The sequence below is a fragment of the Eulemur rufifrons genome, chromosome 30, assembly GCF_041146395.1.
Source record: "Eulemur rufifrons isolate Redbay chromosome 30, OSU_ERuf_1, whole genome shotgun sequence".
Lineage (NCBI taxonomy): Eukaryota > Metazoa > Chordata > Mammalia > Primates > Lemuridae > Eulemur > Eulemur rufifrons.
In genome coordinates, this window is record NC_091012.1 from 144,499,182 (window position 1) to 144,519,112 (window position 19,931).

At 63.7% G+C, this 19,931-nt stretch overlaps 1 protein-coding gene across 1 annotated transcript; it reads left to right on the top strand.

The window, feature by feature from the left end:
- The first annotated feature begins 4,895 nt into the window (after positions 1-4,895).
- LOC138379063 (uncharacterized) lies at positions 4,896-7,421 on the top strand. The gene is made up of 5 exons (XM_069464326.1): positions 4,896-4,911; positions 5,261-5,538; positions 5,793-6,026; positions 6,260-6,316; positions 6,671-7,421. Exons 1-5 carry the CDS (start codon positions 4,896-4,898, stop codon positions 7,073-7,075), a joined length of 990 nt encoding a protein of 329 aa, XP_069320427.1. The 3' UTR covers positions 7,076-7,421.
- The last annotated feature ends 12,510 nt before the right edge of the window (positions 7,422-19,931 follow it).

Consider the following 19,931-nt stretch of genomic DNA (forward strand, 5'->3'; position numbering starts at 1 on the left):
CAGGAAGCGCAGTCCCAGCGGGGGCCCCGAGAGCCCACCTGCCGGGGTGAGCCCGGGCTCCGCACCCAGCAGCCCCCAGCCCAGGTCCTCCAACCCGCAGGTCCTCACAGCGCCTGCCTTCCTGGCGCTGCTGGGCCTGCCGGGCCTGGGCCACCAGCCCCTGGCACCGTCTGCGAATGACCACGCAGAGCAGCCCGGTCCCCAGAGCCTGCTCGAGGGGACCCTGCTGCCCCCACCCCTTCCTCACGGGTTCTCTGGGGGCAGCCAGGGCCGGGGGACAGCCCGCGCCCACCTGAGGAGCAGCACGAGCCCCGTCCCAGAAGGTGACCACGAGGTGACTGCTGGCCACTCTCCCCACGAAGCTCTCAGCCACGTCCTGCAGCCCCGAGGCCGACACCAGCCACCTCCACCTGGGACCAGGTAGGTCACCAGGCAGGTGGGTGAACGGGAGGCACCGCGGGCTTCTCCCCAGCACAGACGGGCACGGCGGGGCGCAGGGGCTGCACGGAGTGTGGGGAGGAGCGTGGGGAGCACGGCGGGGCGCAGGGGCTGCACGGAGTGTGGGGAGCACGGTGGGGTGCAGGGGCTGCATGGAGCGTGGGGAGGAGCGTGGGGAGCACGGCGGGGCGCAGGGGCTGCACGGAGCGTGGGGAGGAGTGTGGGGAGGAGCGTGGGGAGCACGGCGGGGCGCAGGGGCTGCACGGAGCGTGGGGAGGAGTGTGGGGAGGACGGCGGGGCGCAGGGGCTGCACGGAGCGTGGGGAGGAGCGTGGGGAGCACGGCGGGGCGCAGGGGCTGCACGGAGCGTGGGGAGGAGCGTGGGGAGCACGGCGGGGCGCAGGGGCTGCACGGAGCGTGGGGAGGAGTGTGGGGAGCACGGCGGGGCGCAGGGGCTGCACGGAGCGTGGGGAGGAGCGTGGGGAGCACGGCGGGGCGCAGGGGCTGCACGGAGCGTGGGGAGGAGTGTGGGGAGCACGGTGGGGCGCAGGGGCTGCACGGAGCGCGGGGAGGAGCGTGGGGAGCACGGCGGGGCGCAGGGGCTGCACGGAGCGCGGGGAGGAGCGTGGGGAGCACGGCGGGGCGCAGGGGCTGCACGGAGCGTGGGGAGGAGTGTGGGGAGCACGGCGGGGCGCAGGGGCTGCACGGAGCGTGGGGAGGAGTGTGGGGAGCACGGCGGGGCGCAGGGGCTGCACGGAGCGTAGGGAGGACAGAGGGTCACAAAGGCTCCCAGCAGGGAAAGGTGCACAGATGGTTCCGGATGTTCCCGGGGTCCATGGCACGAGGTGAGCAGGGTGGGTGGGGACGTTCCCAGGAGTGTGAGGTGGCAGCCGGGGCCGGAGGGGACGGGGCCTGGATGGCTGTGAGGACACGGAGGTGGCGGCGGTGACGGTGACGGTGACGGGTGGACACAGACGCAGAAGCCACCTCGGAGGAGGAGACAGACGGCGGGACCAGGGCAGCTCTGCAGTCCCCAGAACAGTCGGCCCCGGTGACGCCGTGGTGAGGACAAGTGGGTTCCGGGGGACGTGGCCCAGGCCCAGGCGCTGCCCCTCCCCTCCCTGGGCGCCGCTGTCCTGGCAGGCGGTGGGAGACGGGTTGGCGGCGGGTCCCCAGCCCTCGTGGAAGGTGGTGTCTCCACTGGGACTTGCGTAGATGCCCAGAGGGCTGACGTCCCTGTCCCCAAGGCCAGCACGCCCACGGCCCACAGCCTAGGAGGAGGGAGGGCCCAGATGGAGATGCCAAGGAGCCCACCAGGCGCTGTCCCGTCCCCCTGCTCAGATGCACGTGACGAGGACACGCGTGTCCCTAGAAGGCGGGGCAGTGAGGCAGAGCGTGTGCCGAGCAGAGGTCCCCGAGTCCCCCAGGAGGGCAGCCAGGCAGGGGGTCAGCTGGGGCCTGCGGTTTGGGCTGGGTTCCCAGTGGGGCCGAGGGCCGGGGCTCCGACGGGGCTGGGCGCAGGGGGAGGGACTGGCCGGGTGAGGACAAGGAGCCCTCGGAGCAGGAGGTGCAGGCCCAGTGGGTCCCGTGGCTCGGAGGCCCACACGCCCCGCCACGCCCCCCACCCTGAGGCAGCAGCCACATGTCCTGGACACGGACAGCCAGGGCTGGGGTTCCTGGCGCCCGATCTCCCCACCTGCGAACCTTCTGTGTTTCCAGGCTCAGCCCTGACCACCATCTCCGGGGACGCCGACCCTCCCCCTGGCCCTCCCATCCCTGCAGGTCCCCTCTGTCCCCAGCCTCACCCGTCCTGTGGGCTCTGAACCGGCTGATCCACCTGCAACAGGCTGCACTCGAAGGTCGGAGGGCACCAGAGTCCACCCTCCCCTCCTGCCCACGTCTCCCCCCAAGGACAAGCCCACCCGCCAGGGCTCAGGCCACCGGGGCAGGTGCCCCGAGAGGCTGGAGGGGGAGAGGGAGGGGGAGGCTGGAGTCGGGGTGGGGGGAGGGGGTGCAGCCCCAGGACACTTGCCAGTGGCCGTGGTGGCCGCCCCTGTGCTGTCCAGGCTGAGGGGGAAGGATCCCCCCCACACACAAGCCCCGTCTGCGGCAGACCTCGGCTGCCAGCACCCCGTGGCTAAGGGGACGCAGCCTCCCAGGTGGGCACGAGCCCTGCCTGGCACGAACCTCTCCACCGAAACCGAGTCTGAACCGGCAGATGTCGCCCCCTGCTCAGGACCTGCTACCCTGGCTGTAAGCTCCTCGGAACAGCCCTCTGGGCCCACGGGCAGACGCCTCCCAGGACGTGGACGCCTGTGGCACTGCCACCTCCTGTCCAAGCTCACAGCCAGCTGGCAGGTGCCTGTGAGGTGCCCACACCTGCAGGCGTGGTTACAGCACGACACGCCCCACCCAGGCCCTGCAGGACCAGCCCCTCAGACCCCGTGACAGGAGCCCCCCATAACCCGGGACACGGTCAGAGCGGGCCACGGTGGGCACCAGCCCAGGTCCCCTGCATGGAGGCCTGGACGCCGGCTGGAGTGTCACCCGAGTCCCCTTCTGCACACCACTGCCCGTGGGGACCCTCGCATGCCTGCGTCCTGCCCACAGTGCAGCTGCCCTCAGCCCCGCACCTGGGCCCACGACAGCCCTGGCCACAGGGGGACTCAGCTCCCTGGGAACTGCCCCTCCATGGGACAGGGACCCCCACCCATCTCCCTAGGGTGACACTGCCTGTCCCACACAGCTACAGAAAGATTGACGTGAACGGATGAGGGGCCACATGCCCGGCAGGGAAGGAAGACCCCCGATGTACAGGCAGGCCCCACCCAGCGCTCCCCCACCACGGGCTCTGGGGACGGGCCCTCAGCACAGCACGCAGGCCCCTGCCCCGAGATGGAGATGGCGTGGATGACACCCGCAGTTTGACAGTGATCACAGGGTGCACGACGGATTGATGCTGCAGCCCCTCCCCGTGTCACTGAGCCCCCCAAGTCCTGGGCTCCCCGCAGGGCCACCGCCCCCAAGCACTCGTGTGGCCCCACCAATGCTGGGATCTCGGGGGGACCTCAGAGACGGGAGCAGGACCCTGAGGCTGGGGGAGCCGCCCTGGGCCTCCAGCTGCCCCGGAGCTTCAGAGAAGGCCAATGTGGTTCCGCTTCCGTCTACAGGCAGGACGGGGCGTGGGGGCGGCACGGGGCTGTGATCGGGACGTGTATCCTCCTCACCCCAACAACACCCTACCTGTGGACGCGGCGGACCACATCCCGGGCAGTCTGAGCCTGGCGTGGGTGTGGAGTGACAGGCCAGGCGGTGGCCGGGGTGGGAAGGGCCGCCGCGGAGCCCCATGGGGTCCCAGGCTGGGACGAGGCGTCCACGGGCATCTGCTACAGCGGCGGGAGCCGCGTGGTGGAAGCTCAAGCCCGGGGGGCTCCAAGTCCCGGATTCTGGGAGCCCCCGAGCTCTGGGGTGCAGGTGTCCCTGGGCCCAGGGCCAGCGCCTTTGCAGACACTTTCTCAGTTTAATTGCTAAGAGGCGGCGGAGGGCCCTGAGGCTGCCATCCAGGTGACCTGGGCAGGGCGCTCCCCCCAGCAGGCCCTGGAGAGGCTGGAACACCCCCGTGTGCAGCAGTGGTAGTGGCGGCTCCACCCAGGGGCCCACCCACGGGAAGGTGTGGGTGACTTGGCCACGGGCCCAGGCCCCACACCTGCAGCCCATGGGGGCCTGGGATCCCCCCACGCCTGCCCAGCCCTGGGGAAACCCTCCCTTTCTCCACGTCTGCACCAGGCTGCCCCACAAGGGCCGGTTCGGCCCCTTCTTGGTTCAAAAGAATCTGCCCAGGGCCCAACCTGCCACACAGGTGAGAAAGCAGAAGTCACGACGGGTCCAGAAAGTCCCTTTTTGTTCAAGGAAAAGGATGGCTCACAGCTGTGAAGGAGGAGGTGCTGCCTCGGCCACCGCTGGACTGTGTGAGTGTCTGACCCCACTGGCGCGGGATGAGGGTGAGCGGGAGGAGGCCGGGCCGCGGCTGGGGGTGCAGAACCCCGCCCTGTTCCCGGCGGCAGGTGAGGCCCCCAGAGGACCAGGCAGCAGCGCTGAGCACATGACAGGCACCGAGGCCGGACCTGTGGCTCGGGACAGACGCAAAGGGCAGCAACACGGTGAACCACGGACTGCACAGACCTGGGGACCCGGCAAGCGCTCGGGAGACACCAGCCATGACGTCACACTTGTGCTGTGAAAGTCATGACACTGGAACACGCCAAACGTCTGTGTCCCCTCTAAGTGCACACGATGAAGCCCTCATGCCCGAGGGGACCATGTGAGGAGGTGGGGCCTTGAGGAGGAGATGAGGTCCTGAGGGTGGAGCCTCACGGATGGGATCAGTGTCCTCATAAAAGGGACCCCAAAGAGCTCCCTCGCCTCTTCCACCATGTGAGGACACAGCGAGAAGGTGCCATGTGTGAACCAGGAAGTGAGTCCCTACCAGACACAGCCTCTGCCACGCCGGGATCCTGGACTTCCAGCCTCCAGAGCTGGGAGCAATAAATGACTATTGTTTGTTTATAAGCCGCCCAGGCTGCCGTCCTTTGTTATTGCGGTGACAACGGGTTAACACGGGCGAGACCTGTTCCTCTCCCTCCAGCAGGCATGGTGTGAAGCCTCCAGTTTGTGTATCTGTCCCTCACTCTGGACGGTTCTGCTTCTGCGCCTGCTCACACTCCACACCCAGGTCAAAGGTCATCCTGACACAGGCCAGCAACTGCGCCTGCTCAGATTTTGAACTCAGGTCAGAGGACACACCTTGTCCTGAAAGACTGCAGCAACTCGCCTGCTCAGACTCTGCACCCAGGTCACAGGTCGTCCTGACAGACACCCCCAACTGCGTCTGCTCAGACTCCACATCCAGGTCACAGGTCGTCCTGACAGACACCCCCAACTGCGTCTGCTCAGACTCCACATCCAGGTCACAGGTCACAGGTCACAGGTCGTCCTCACAGACCCCAGCAACTGCGCCTGCTCAGAGTCCACATCCGGGTCACAGGTCGTCCTGACATACACCGGCAACTGCGCCTGCTCGGACTCTACACCCGGGTCACAAGTCACAGATCATCATTCAGACACCAGCAACTGCGCCTGCTCAGAGTCCACATCCGGGTCACAGGTTGTCCTGACAGACCCCCGCAACTGCGCCTGCTCGGACTCTACACCCAGGTCACAAGTCACAGGTCGTCCTGACAGACTCCCCCAACTGCGTCTGCTCAGACTCCACATCCAGGTCACAGGTCACAGGTCACAGGTCGTCCTCACACACCCCAGCAACTGTGCCTGCTCAGATCCACATCCGGGTCACAGGTCGTCCTGACAGACACCCCCAACTGCGCCTGCTCAGACTCCACATCCAGGTCACAGGTCATCCTGACAGACACCACCAAATGCGCCTGCTCAGAGTCCACATCCGGGTCACAGGTCGTCCTGACACACACCCGCAACTGCGCCTGCTCGGACCCTACACCCAGGTCACAAGTCACAGGTCATCATTCAGACACCAGCAACTGCGCCTGCTCAGAGTCCACATCCAGGTCACAGGTCACAGGTTGTCCTGACAGACCCTAGCAACTGCGCCTGCTCAGACTCCACATCTGGGTCACAGGTCATCCTGACAGACACCCGCAACTGTGCCTGCTCAGATCCACATCCGGGTCACAGGTCGTCCTGACAGACACCCCTAACTGCGCCTGCTCAGAGTCCACATCCAGGTCACAGGTTGTCCTGACAGACCCCAGCAACTGTGCCTGCTCAGATCCACATCCGGGTCACAGGTCGCCCTGACAGACCCCAGCAACTGCGCCTGCTCAGACTCTGCACCCAGGTCACAGGTCACAGCTGGTCCTGACAGACACCACCAAATGCGCCTGCTCAGAGTCCACATCCAGGTCATAGGTCGCCCTGACAGACACCCGCAACTGCGCCTGCTCGGACTCTACACCCAGGTCACAAGTCACAGGTCGTCCTGACAGACTCCCCCAACTGTGTCTGCTCGGACTCCACATCCAGGTCACAGGTCGTCCTCACACACCCCAGCAACTGTGCCTGCTCAGATCCACATCCGGGTCACAGGTCGTCCTGACAGACACCCCCAACTGCGCCTGCTCAGATCCACATCTGGGTCACAGGTCATCCTGACAGACACCACCAAATGCGCCTGCTCAGAGTCCACATCCGGGTCACAGGTCGTCCTGACACACACCCGCAACTGCGCCTGCTCGGACCCTACACCCAGGTCACAAGTCACAGGTCATCATTCAGACACCAGCAACTGCGCCTGCTCAGAGTCCACATCCAGGTCACAGGTCGTCCTGACAGACACTCGCAACTGCGCCTGCTCAGAGTCCGCACACAGGTCACAGGTCACAGGTCGTCCTCACAGACCCCAGCAACTGCGCCTGCTCAGAGTCCACAGCCAGGTCACAGGTCGTCCTGACAGACACCAGCAATTGCGTCTGCTCAGTCTACCAACGGGACCCCGACGGCTCAGCGCAGTGTGGACGGGGCTCAGCCGGGGGCCGCCCAGGGATGGACTCCCACATTCCCCCACGTGCCGCCTGGGGACAGGCTCCTGCATTCATCCAGCATAGGTGACCCAAAGAGTCACCTCTGTGAAGAGCCTGCAGCCTCCTCCCCAGACCCAGACAGCCAAGGTCCGTCCATCCTGCTCGAGTGACCAGGGTGACTTCTCTACTGAGAAGTAGGTTTCCCCCCAAAACCCAGACCCCAGGCGGGGCTGAGAGCCCCCGGCCCAGGCACAGGGACTTGAACCCTGAGACAGGCAGGACCGGGCGGCCCGCCTGGACCCAGCTGCTGAAGGCGTCCAAGGGCCCAAGGATCGCGGGGAACAGCTGCTCATCCTGCAGCCACAGCGAGAGGGGAGACGCCGACCCCCAGCCTCCGTGTGGGACACGCCCCATCACTCCACAGCCATCTGAAGGGGACAGGCGGCAGCTTCACCACACGTGTGCAGTACTAACGTAGCAAGCCCACCGTGAGCACGTGTGTCATAAGATGGATGTTACAGGACAGAATGGGGTGCGTGTGACCAGGTGCACGAGAAAAGGTGGCAGGAACACACATATGGCCAGGTGCACATGAGAAAGTGGCAGGGACACGCGTGTGTGAGCAGGTGCACACATAGGCAGTGACATACGCATGTGACCAGGTGCACATGATAAAGTGGCAGGGGCCACGTGTGAGCAGGTGCACAAGTGGGCAGTGACACATGCATGTATGTGACCAGGTGCACATGAGAAGCTAGCAGGGACACACGTGTCACCAGGCGCACTAGGGGCGGCAGGGACATGCGTGTGACCAGGCCCCCATGACAGCTCAGATGCACGTGACAGGGAGCATGGGGACATGTTCCTGGGTGGACCCCCTCTTCCTGGGGCATCAACTGGTGACAGCCAACAAGGCCGACCCGGCCCTGGGCCCTACGGCAGACACGGTGCCTGCAGGGTGCTCTCCCAGGGCGACCTCACACTGGGTCCCCTCTGCACCGACCGTGGTGACCTTGCGATTCCCCAGGGGTATCCCAGGTGCTCCACGGCCAGGGCCTCCCTCTGCCACAGCCCAGGAGCAGACGGTGCAGCCCACACCCCCAGAAGCCTCTCCTGACAAGTGAGGAGGGGTCCTGGCCCCTCCAGACACAGGGGACCCACCCCCGGGGCCATCTTCTCCTCCAAAACGGGTGGGAAACCAGGAGTGCAGCTGTGGGGTTTCCGGAGTATTGAAGACAACGGCTAGGCCGTGACACCCGGGGCTTCGGGATGTGAACAAACGAGGTGGCCGCAGCTCCACCTGGGAGCCCCCAGCACCCAGCCATGGACCTCTGTTCCCAAACGCGTGATGTCCTCCACTCTCAGCTCCCACACCAGTCACAAGTGCTCTGTGACACCCCGAGACCTCGAGGGAACTGGGAGTCTCTGACCCCAAAGAGGGGCCGTGCCGGGGCCAGCTCAGGGAGGGGCTGTGGACGGGGAGGCGGCGAGACCCAGGCCATCCCAGGAGAGTGCAGATGCCGGGGCCACAGGACAGAGGGGGAGTAGGCACCAGACGTCACCAGAGTCCCAAAGCTGCACTCTTGGGGTCCGTCCTCCCGCTTCGGCTGGGACAGGGCAGAGCCAGGAGGCTGCACTTTGGGGTAAATCTAACCAAGTTGGGAAAACACCACCAGGAAGATCAGCTAGAACCAGTGTTTTCACCTGAGACCCCAGGTGGGGATTCTGTGGCCTCCATTGGACCCCTGGACCTGGTGGTGTCACCTGAAAGCCTGGTGGGGATTGTCAAGCCTCAGTGGAACCCCTGGTCCTCGTGGTGTCACCTGAGAGCCCAGGTGGTGACGGTGGGGGCTCCATGGGCCCCTTGCTCCTGGTGGTTGCACCTGAGACCCAGGTGGGGATGGTGGGGCCTCCTGGGGCCCCTGGTCCTGGTGGTGTCACCTGGGACCCTGGGTAAGGATGGTGGGGCCTCCATGGGCCCCCTGGTCCTGGTGTTGTCGCCTGATACCCAGGAGGGGATGGTGGGGCCTTTATGGGGCCCTTGTTCCTGGTGGTGGCACCTGAGACCCTGGCTAAGAATGCGGGAGCCTCCTTGGGCTCCCTGGTCCTGGTGGTGTCGTCTGATACCTGGGTGGGGATGCTGAGGTGTCTGTGGGCCCCTGGTCCTGATGCTGTCGCCTGAGACCCCAGGTGGGGACGGTGGGGACTCCATGGGTCCCCTGGTCCCAATGATGTCACCTGAGACACTGGCAAAGGATGGTGGGGCCTCCATGGGCCCTCTGGACCTGGTGGTGTCACCTGAGACCCCAGGTGGGAATGGTGGGGCCATCATGCCCCCTCATCCTGCTCGTGTCACCTGAGAGCTGGGTGGGGCCTCCATGGGTCCCGTAGTCCTGGTTGTATCACTTAAGACCAGGTTAGGGATGGTGGGGCCTCCATGGGGCCACTGGTCCTGGTGGTGTCACCTGAGACACTGGCAAAGAATGGTGGGGCCTCCAGGGGCACCCTGATCCTACTGGTGTCACTCTAGACCCAGGTGGGGCCCCCATGGGACCCTGGTCCTGGTGGTGTTGCCTGATACCTGGGTGGGGATGCTGGGGCATCTGTGGGACCCCTGGTCCTGATGGTGTCGCCTGAGAACCCAGGTAGGCATGGTGGGGCCTCCATGGACCCCCTGGTCCTGGTGGTGTCACCTGAGACCCTGGCAAGGGATGGTGGGGCCTCCATGGGCCCTTTCGTCCTGGTGATGTCACCTGAGACGCTGGCTAAGAACGGTGGGGCCTCCGTGGGCCCCCGTGTGCTGCTGCTGCAGGACTTCTCTGCAGAACCTGGGTCCTTCCTGGTCCCTGCAGGCCTGATGTGCAGACACGTGGCCTGCAGCAGCCTCAGACCAGGGTCCGGCCTGGCCACCTGCCCCTACCCTGCAGTCTCAGAGCTCAGATCCTCTCAGTGTCACTGAGGAAATGACCACAGTGCCCGGGACGCCCTGTGGGCACATCTGCAGCTGCAGGTGACCAATCCCAAGAGTGGCCAGGAGCAGCTTCTTAGGTTGTGGGCACCTGACCCTAGGACTGACCCCTGGAACTGTGGGTACCTGAACGTTGGGCTGCTCAGAGTCCACGCCCAGGTCACAGGTCACAGGTCGTCCTGAAAGACACCAGCAACTGCCCGTGCTCAGACCCTGCACCCAGGTCAGAGGTCACAGGTCATCCTGACAGACACCAGCAACTGCAGCTGCTTAGAATCTACACCCAGGGCACAGGTGACAGGTCACCCTGATAGCACCAACTGCGCCTGCTGAGACTCCACCCCAAGGTCACAGGTCGTCCTGACAGACACCAGCAACTGCGCCTGCTCAGACTCTGCACCCAGGTCACAGGTCACAGCTGGTCCTGACAGACCCCAGCAACTGCTCCTGCTCAGTCTACCAACGGGACCCCAACGGCTCAGCACAGTGTGGACCGGGCTCAGCCGGGTGTCGCCCAGGGACAGGACTCCCACAGTCCCCTGGGTGCTGCCTGGGGACGGGCTCCTGCATTCATCCAGCACAGGTGACCCAAACAGTCACCTCTGTGAAGAGCCCGCAGCCTCCTCCCCAGACCCAGACAGCCAAGGTCTGTCCATCCTGCTCCAGTGACCAGGGTGACTTCTCTACTGACAGGCAGGTTTCCCCCCAAAACCCAGACCCCAGGCGGGGCTGAGAGCCCCCGGCCCAGGCACAGGGACTTGAACCCTGAGACAGGCAGGACCGGGCGGCCGGCCTGGACCCAGCTACTGAAGGCGTCCGAGGGCCCAAGGAAACGGGGAGCAGCCGCTCATCCTGCATCCCCAGCACGAGGGGAGACGCCAACCCCCAGCCTCCGTGTGGGACACGCCCCAGCCCTCCACGGCCATCTGAAGGGGACAGGCGGTGGGTTTACCACACGTGTGCGGTAATACACGGAACAAGCCCGCCATCAGCATGTGTGTCGTAAGATGCAGGTGACAGGACAGAAGGGGGCCCATGTGGCCAGGTGCACATGAGGCAGTGGCAGGGACACAGGTGTGTGACCAGGTGCACAAGGTGGCAGTGACACATGCGTGTATGTGACCAGGTGCACATGAGAAGATAGCAAGGACACAAGTGTCACAAGGTGCACATGAGGGGCGACAGGGACATGCATGTGAGCAGGCCCCCATGACGGCTCAGACACACGTGTCCACCCATGGCAGGGAGCAGGGCGACGTGTTCCTGGGAGGACCCCCTCTTCCTCAGGCCTCAGGCGGTGACAGCCAACAAGGCCGACCCGACCTGGGCCCTACGGCAGACACGGTGCCTGCAGGGAGCTCTCCCCGGGCGACCTTCTCACACTGGGTCCCCTCTGCACCGACCGTGGTGACCTTGCGATTCCCCAGGGGTATCCCGGGTGCTCCACGGCCAGGGCCTCCCTCTGCCACAGCCCAGGAGCAGACGGTGCAGCCCACACCCCCAGAAGCCTCTCCTGACAAGTGAGGAGGGGTCCTGGCCCCCCCAGACACAGGGGACCCACCCCCGGGGCCATCTTCTCCTCCAAAACGGGTGGGAAACCAGGAGTGCAGTTGTGGGGTTTCCAGAGTATTGAGACCACCACCAGGGCTGTGACACCCGGGGATTCAGGACATGAACAAATGAGGTGGCCGCAGCTCGCTCTGGGAGCCCCCAGCACCCAGCCATGGACCTCTGTTCTCAAACGCCTGATGTCCCCACCCTCAGCTCCTACACCAGCCACGAGAGCTCTGTGACACCCTGAGACCCACAGGTGAGGAAACGGGGAGTCTCTGACCCCAAAGAGGGGCCGTGCCGGGGCCAGCTCAGGGAAGGGCTGCGGACGGGGACGAGGCGAGACCCAGGCCTTCCCAGGAGAGCGCAGACAGATGCCGAGGTCACAGGATAGAGGGGGAGTAGGAACCAGACGTCACCACAGTCCCAAAGCTGCACTCTGAGGGTCCGTCCTCCCACTTCAGCTGGGACAGCCTGGAGCCAGGAGGCTGCACTTTGGAATAAATCTAACCAAGGGCTGTTTACAGCTGGATTTGGGAAAACACCACCAGGAAGATCAGCTAGAACCAGTGTTGTCACCTGAGACCCCAGGTAGGGATAGTGGGGCCTCCATGGGCCCCCTGGACCTGGTGGTGTCACCTGAGACCCAGGTGAGGGTAGTGGGGCCTCCATGGGCCCTGTGGGTCCTGGTGGCGTCACCTGAGCACCTGGTGGTGATGGTCGAGCCTTGATAGGCCCCCCTGGTCCTGGTAGTGTCACCTGAGACCCAGGTGGGGATGGTGGGGCCTCCATGGGCCCTGTGGGTCCTGGTGGCGTCACCTGAGTGCCTGGTGGCGATGGTCGAGCCTCGATAGGCCCCCCTGGTCCTGGTGGTGTCACCTGAGACCCAGGTGGGGATGGTGGGGCCTCCATGGGCCCCCTATTCCTGGCGGTGTTACCTCAGAACCCAGGTGGAAATGGTGGAGCCTCGGTGGGCCCCCTGGTCCTGGTGGTGTCACCTGAGGCCCAGATGGTGATGGTGGGGCCTCGTGGGCCCCTATTCCTGGTGGTGTCACCTGGGACTGGGGGGTAAGGATGTCGGGGCCTTCCTGGACCCCCCGTGTGCTGCTGCTGCAGGACTTCCCTGCAGAACCTGGGGGCCTTCCTCGTCCCTGCAGACCTGATATAGACACGCGTGGCCTGTAGCAGCCTCAGACCAGGGTCCGGCCTGGCCACCTGTCCCTACCCGGCAGTGTCAGAGCTCGGGCTCCTCTCAGTGTCACTGCAGAAATGACCACGGTGCCAGAGAGCCCCTCTGGGCACATCTGCAGCTGCAGGTGACCAATCCCAAGAGTGGCCAGGAGCAGGTTCGTAGGATGTGGACACCTGACCCTAGGACTGACCCCTGGGACTGTGAGCACCTGACCCCTAGGGATTTTGTGACCGCGACCTTTACCCCAGCAGTCAGCCCAGAAGAGACATGATGTGACGACAGGTGTCTGGAACTGGGGAGGCCGCAGTGGGGGAGGGGGGAGGATCCAGAAAGCAACCAGGGGAGGCGTCTGCTGTCCCTGCCATCAGGGGAGGACAGGGCCTGCAAGCCCAGCACTTTGGGACGATCCCTTGAAGCCAGGAATTGAGACTAGGCAGAGTAACACAGCGAGACAAAGCATTTAAAAGGCAGCCAGGTGTGACCTTGCGCACCTGTGGTCCTGGCTGCTCGGGAGGCCGAGGCAGGGGGTCACCTGAGCCCGGTGTTCGCGGCTGCAGTGCGCGGTAATGGCGCCAGTGCGACCTGACCTCAGGGCTGTGGACTCCTGACCCTGCACTGACGACGTCACACAATCAGTGATAGTTTCCGTCCTTTCCCCCGTTCTCTCCTTGGCGTCCCCCAAACCCGTTTGGATCAGCAAGACCCCCTGTGCCGTCGTTCGTACCACACGGAAGATTCCCAGTGGCCGTTTGCTGAGTTCCGTCCAGGGGGCTCCGACTTCCCGTGGGGAAGGTTTCGGGCTCTGAACCGGCTGGGGAGCAAACCACGTGCCCTCTGTTTGCAGCCGCGGGACACGTTATCGATAACAGAGCAGTCACACTCCTCACTGTCCCCCTGCCCCCAACTCTGGAACCCTCAGCTTTAGCCCCAGAATGAGGCCAGAGGGCGGCTTCACCAGGGAGGAAGGTGGCGCCGGGGCCAGAGCTGGCTCCAGTGTGCAGGGGAGCCCGGAGCTGGTCCTCGCCCTGCACACAGAGCCGGCCTGGGGTCCCCACAGCCCTGCACGACCCCTCAGCACCCCAGGAGCCCCACGCACCCTCCCAAGCAAGCTCGGCCCTTCAAAGGCTCCCTGGCGGGGCGGGGCCTGCACGTCCCTGTGGCTCACTCACCATCCCGGTGCTTGGTGTCCTGCAGCCCTCGGGTAGCACGGACGGGACGGCTCGGGGACCAGCTAGCAAAGATGTCGCCCGCTAGACTCACACAGCCGTGAGCTCCTGACCTGGGGAGGCTGCGTCCCTCCAAGGGTGCCTGTCGGTTCTAATTCCGTCTCTCACTCTGTTAACGGGGAAGACGGAGCCCACGTGAGCCCCTCCCGGCGCTGGTGCCGCGGAGTCCGGATCCTCAGAGCCCAGCGATTTTAAGGATACCGTTCCACGTGTCCACGTAACTCTCCGCCTCTGCACAGCCCGATCCGTTTACCCAGATTACGCACGTGACGACCGACGTTGCCCTCCAAGGCTCCTACTGCGGTGCTGCGCCCATGCCTGGAGAGCAGTGGCGTCTGCTGTGCCTTTTGGGGTACGTTCCTCCACTGTCCTCTGGTATCTCCCTCATTGTGTGGACTAAAATAACATCCTAAGCTCCCCCTCCACCGGCTGACCGAGGGACCCCTCCTGGCCAAGGGGACGCCCTAAAGCTGAGTTGCTGGCCAGGAGGAGGGGGTCAGACCTGCCCCATCACACCTCTCCCTTCTTGGGGACATCCTTTGTGACTCACTGACAGGCCTGAGGCTGTGCTAGGCACACCAGCAGGTCCTCAACAAATACATGTCCGGTGGCTTGTCTCTGATGAACAGACTTCTTTACGTTAAAACTCTCTGAGCCTGTAGACAAAGTTTCGTGTGTTGAACCAATTACAAGAATCTTTAAACCCAACTATCGCCTGTAACCCCCTACTTCGGGATGTCCCACCTTTTGGGGCCAAACCAACGTCCACCTTCCACGTATTGATGTATGACTTTCCCTGTGACCCCTGTCTCCCCGAAATGTATAAAACCAAACTGTGACCCAGCCACGGCCAGGCCACTTGCTCAGCCACTTGGCGTGGCTCCAGGCCGTGGTCCTCAAATTTGGCTCAGAATAAACCTCATTATATTATTTTACAGAGTTTGGCTCCTTTTCCATTGATAATTTTATAAAATAGCGTAAAAAGCCAATCCCCAGCCATTTCCTTAAAAGGGTAGCCTGGACTTCGAAGTCAGCTGTATAATAAAAATTAAGAAGCCAATTTGGAACAAATGAAAAATCCAGGTGATTTTAAACTCTTCAACTGTCCCTTTCACGGAACTAAAAGTGATTAATTGACACAAAGGACTAGACCTAAGTCACCTGCTCTTCCTAGGGGCTGTGGCCCCAGAAAGCCACCTTGTTCTCTCCTCCCACCCAGGCTGGGCAGGTGCCTGTGGAGCCGCCAGACCACTGCAATGCAGGGCCTGGAAGATAGCTTGAAAACCAGCCTTAGGTTCTGACAAGGTGATGTTATCCACGGAGAAAGTTAAGCACCTTTATGGACACCAGCTGCTCGACTCCGGAGTGGCCATTACAGTTACTAATTATCGTCATCTTTTCTAGCTAGACCTGTGGCGTTATGTTTAGCCAGGCCCTTCACAGTTCTCTCCTTGCACCCCCTTACTGAAGGGCGGTGTCACCTGCAGGTGGCACCTGGCACCTGGAATGATGTGATGCTACGACCGGGTTTAACATCAACTCCTGAAACATCAGAAAGGCCACGGCTTTCTGGACCCTGAAACAGGAACGTTTCAACCTAAACCGTTTTCCTGTGAAACAAAACAAGAGCTCCTAGTAGAGGCTGGGATGCCGGGACCCTGTGCCCGCCGGGACCCTGTGCCCACCTGCCCAGAGCACAGCACGAGTCTGGGGAGGGGGGTCTGCCAGGGCGGGAGCCGAGAGGGAGACACAGGAAGCCGCGTATGTAGGAAAATGTGTTTGTTTTGAACATCTGGGTGCACATGGGTGGAGGCGGAAAAAGGCATCCGCCAGAGAAAACGGGAAAGCCTTGGGTTTTATAGAGCGTTTTTCTGGGAGGAGTAAATAAATTCCTTTGAAACAACCAAGATGGGCTGGGCACAGTGGCTCATGCCTGTAATAATCCTAGTACTCTGGGAGGCCGAGGCGGAAGGATCGCTCGAGATCAGCAGTTCGAGACCAGGCTGAGCAAGAAAGAGACCCCGTCTCTACTAAAAATAGAAACAAATGATTTGGACAGCTAAAAATCTATATAGAAAAAAATTAGCCGGGCATGGTGGCGCATGCCTGTAGACCTAGCTACTCAGGAGGCTGAGGCAGGAGGATCGCTTGAGCCCAGGAGTTTGAGGTTGCTGTGAGCTAGGCTGATGCCACCGCAGTCTAGCCTAGGCAACAGAGTGAGACTCTGTCTCAAAGAAAAGAAAAAGAAAAAAAAAAAAAAAAAAAACCTAAGAGGGATAAGGAAAGTAAGTTCCCCTCTTGCAGTTCATCCCCTCATCCCCCTAGTGTCTGGCAAAGGCTAATACAACCCCAGGAAGGGGCGGCCAGCTGTGGGTTTTATGGGTCCGGATGGAAGTTCCCGGCGGGTGAATTCTTTAAGCCAAAGGGGGTCCTTTGAGGGATTTCCCGCAGACCCAGGTGACTCCACTAGGGACGCCCACCTGCCCGTCAAGGGATCCGGGACGGGACTTGGGAACCTCGAAGCCGCGCTGGAGCCCCCACGGCAGACTCGGGGACCCCGGGGCCGTGCTCGAGCCCCCAAGGCAGACTCAGGGACCCACCCCCAGGACTAGACTCGAGCCCCCAAGGCAGACTCGGGGACCCCGGAAGTCGGGCTGGGACCCCACGGCCGGACCCCGACTCCGCGCGAGGAGGAGGGAGGCGACAGCAGGGCCCCGCTCGCCGCTCTGCCTGGCGCGAGTCCGCCCGGGCCCGCCCCTCACGCCTACCCTGCCCCGCCCTGAGCGAAGCGCATCCGGATGACGTAGGCCCAGCGACGGTCCTGGCTCGGGCTACCGGTTCTATCTCCCCGCCCCTGACGCGCCTGCGCATCACAAGCACGTGATACAACTTGGCCAATGGGGATTGCGGATCACAAGCACGTGATGCAAGTTGGCCAATGGGGGCGTAAAGATGGCAAACACATGACACAACGTGACCAATGGGGAGCCCGCCCCGGCCCAGCGCCTTCCGGGCGGATGCGGCATTTGGGCCCTGCGGGCCGCCGTCCGCTCGGGGCTCCGGCTCTCCCGCCTGGGCCGCGGCCGCCGCCGCCATGTCCCGCGCGCGCGCTTGCCGCCTTCGGCCGCTGGGGCCCCGGAAACTCGGAGGGGCCAGGGAGCGGAGGGCGGGGCCCGCGGGCGGACGGCCGCGGAAGCCGAGCGGGAGAGGACGAGGACGAGGAGGAGGAGGAGGAGCTGCTGAGGAGGGACCTGCTGGTGCCCGCGGGGACCCAGCGCGTGTGCTTGGTTCACCCTGAGGTCAAGTGGAGCCCGGGGAAGCCGCAGATGACTAAAGGTGCCCGGTCTGGGCCGGCGGGAGGCGGGGCTTTGGGGGGCGGGACTCCAAAGGGAGAAACTCATTGGGTGGTGACGGGGGCGGGGACTCTGGGAGGAGCTCATTGGATGAGCATGCGGGGCGGGCACTCTGGGGGAGGGACTCGGGACGGGGCTTAATGATGGGAGGAGCTCGCTGGGTGGAGACGTGGGCGGGGTCTGGGGGCGGGGTCTTGCCGAGCCCCTGGGGCTGATGAAGGGTATGTCCATGAGTCAGTCAGTCCTGTGACAGCGAAGGCCCAGCCAGGGACAGCGCAGTGTCCCTGCCCAGGCTGCCCTTGGGGGCCTGCGTGCAGCCGCCACCCGCTGCAGCTTCCAGAAACTCCTCCTGTCACCCCCTGGTCATCACTGTTACCTTGGGGGTCCTACTGCCCTGGTCACTGTCACCACTGGTCATCACTGTCCCACTGCAGGTTCTACTGTCCTGGTCACTGTCACCACTGGTCATCACTGTCCCCCTGGAGGTCATCACTGTCCCCCTGGAGGTCCTACTGCCCCCCTGGTCATCACTGTCACCCCCTGGTCGTCACTGTCCTGCTACCCCGTGGTTGTCACTGTCACCCTGCAGGTCCTGCTACCCCCTGGTCATCACAGTCACCCCCAGGTCGTCACTGTAACCGTACAGGTCTTGCCGCCCGCTAGTTCACCCCCTCCTGCTCCACTCTGCCCACCCTCCCGCCTGGGCCTGCTGTCCTTCTCCCCGTCTGAGAGAGAAAAGACTCCAGCACAACCCACAACCCCCTGTCACTGCTGTCCAGAGGGTGTCAGGGACCCTTTACCTCATCCACCAACACTTCCACTTCTGGAATTTTGGACGTGCAAAGACGTCTATGCAGAAACGCTCATCAGGCTTGCGAGGGTAAAGACCACCAACTCCCGACCGTCTGCGATGGGAAGTTGTCTGACTGGGACGTCCGTCCTCTCCTCATCTGTGCATACAGCAGGCGCTGTGACGCCCACGCTGCGCCCGCACGCTTGGAGGCCGGCAGAAACCCGCCCACCTGCAGGGCAGGGACGGGGCAGCAGGGTTAGGAAGTCGGGCAGGTGGTCTCCACGGTGGGCCAGGGTCGCCTGGGGTACAGAGGGACACACATCTGGAGTGCTGTGCAGACCTAGGGAGGACCCCCAGGGAGCGAGTCCTGGGGACCCCAGGACCCCTGAAGGGCTGACCGTGACAGCTGCGGGTAGGGCCAAGCCACACAGGGCCTCGTGACCACGTGAGGACTCCGTGTTCACCCCGAGTCGCTGGGATTTGAGCAGATGAGTGACCCTGAGTGGTGGTGGTTTCTATGCCTCTTTTTTCTTTCTGGCAAGACCTTTATTGAGATAGAATTTGTGTAGCATACAATCCTCCATCGTGAAGGGTACAATTCAGTGGCACTTAGCACATTCACAATCTTGTGCAACCCCCACCTCTGTCTCGTTCCAGAACATTCCCATCTCCCCAAAAGGAGAGCCGTCCCCATCAGCAGTGACTCCCCAGCCCCTCCGCAGCCCCTGGCAACCACTGACCCACTTTCCGTCTCTGTGGTTGGCCTGTTCTGCACGTTTCGAGGAACTGCGGTCACACACGACTCGCCCTTTGCTGTCTGCCTTCTGTCACTGGGCACCCTGTCTTCAAGGTCCACCCACGTCGTAGGGTGTGTCAGCTTCGTTCCTTTTCGTGGCCACGTAATTTCCCACGTGGAGGTGGACCGCGTTGTGTGTCCGTTGATTGCTGGACCGACACTTGGCTGTTTCTGCCTCTCGGCTGTTGTGAACACACGTGAACGGGCTTTCTGGAGGACGCTTGCCTGCAGTTCCCGGGGCGGACACCTGGGGGTGGAATGGTGGGGTCCAGCGTGGTCTTGTGACCAGAGCCCCACAGGCAGGCAGCTGTGTGGGGTAGCTGGGGAGCTCGGGGGCCGCGGGAGCCGTGCAGCCCCTCATGGTTGATCCCGGGCTTTGACCCGGGGAGGACGGGCGCAGACAGCAGCTGCCGGGCTTGCTGAGGGGCCGGGCGTGAGGTTTCAGGAAGACAGTGGGGCCCACCAGGAGTCAAGTCTGAGAAGCTTCGCTTCCCCCCACGGTGGAGAGGACGGGGACCTCGTCTCGTCAGCCACCCACTCACCAGCCTTGTCATGGACTTCAGCCTCCTTTCCTCCGTTTCCTCCTCTGCCCGTGGCCGGGAGCTCAGCACGTTGCTGGGAGGAGCCGGGCTCGCCCAAGCGCAGCTCCAGCTGGCCGCGGTCTGAGGGAGGAGCGAGGAGACCACTGAGGCTCCGCAGTGGGCGCTGGGCACACGGTGCAGGCTTGGTGGGCCGTCAGGAGGGGGCGTTTGCTGCTGGCCTGAGATGGGAGGAATGAAGATGAGAACGTAGGACGCTGCAGGGCAGAGGAGAGTGCTCCAGGGAGGGGGGCCCTGGCAGCGTGTGAGTGACCTGGGGCCGCGACCATCCCACAGGACTGTGTCCTCCCCCAGTCCCGGAGCCCAGGAGTGTGAGACGCAGGTGTCTCGGGGCCGCGCTCCCTCCGCGGGCTCCAGGGGAGGCTCCTTCCTGCCTCTCCCAGCTCCTGGGGGCTCCAGGCGTCCCTGGGCTTGTGGCCGCGTCACTCCAGCCTCTGCCTCCGTCTCCACGTGGCTTCTCCT

Excerpts from the sequence above, each read along its gene's own strand:
- LOC138379063 (XM_069464326.1), top strand. Across the intron at positions 5,539-5,792 it reads ACTCTACACCCGGGTCACAA|GTCGTCCTGACAGACACCCC; the intron begins GTCACAGATCAT and ends TCCGGGTCACAG. Across the intron at positions 6,027-6,259 it reads AGTCCACATCCAGGTCACAG|GTCGCCCTGACAGACCCCAG; the intron begins GTCACAGGTTGT and ends TCCGGGTCACAG.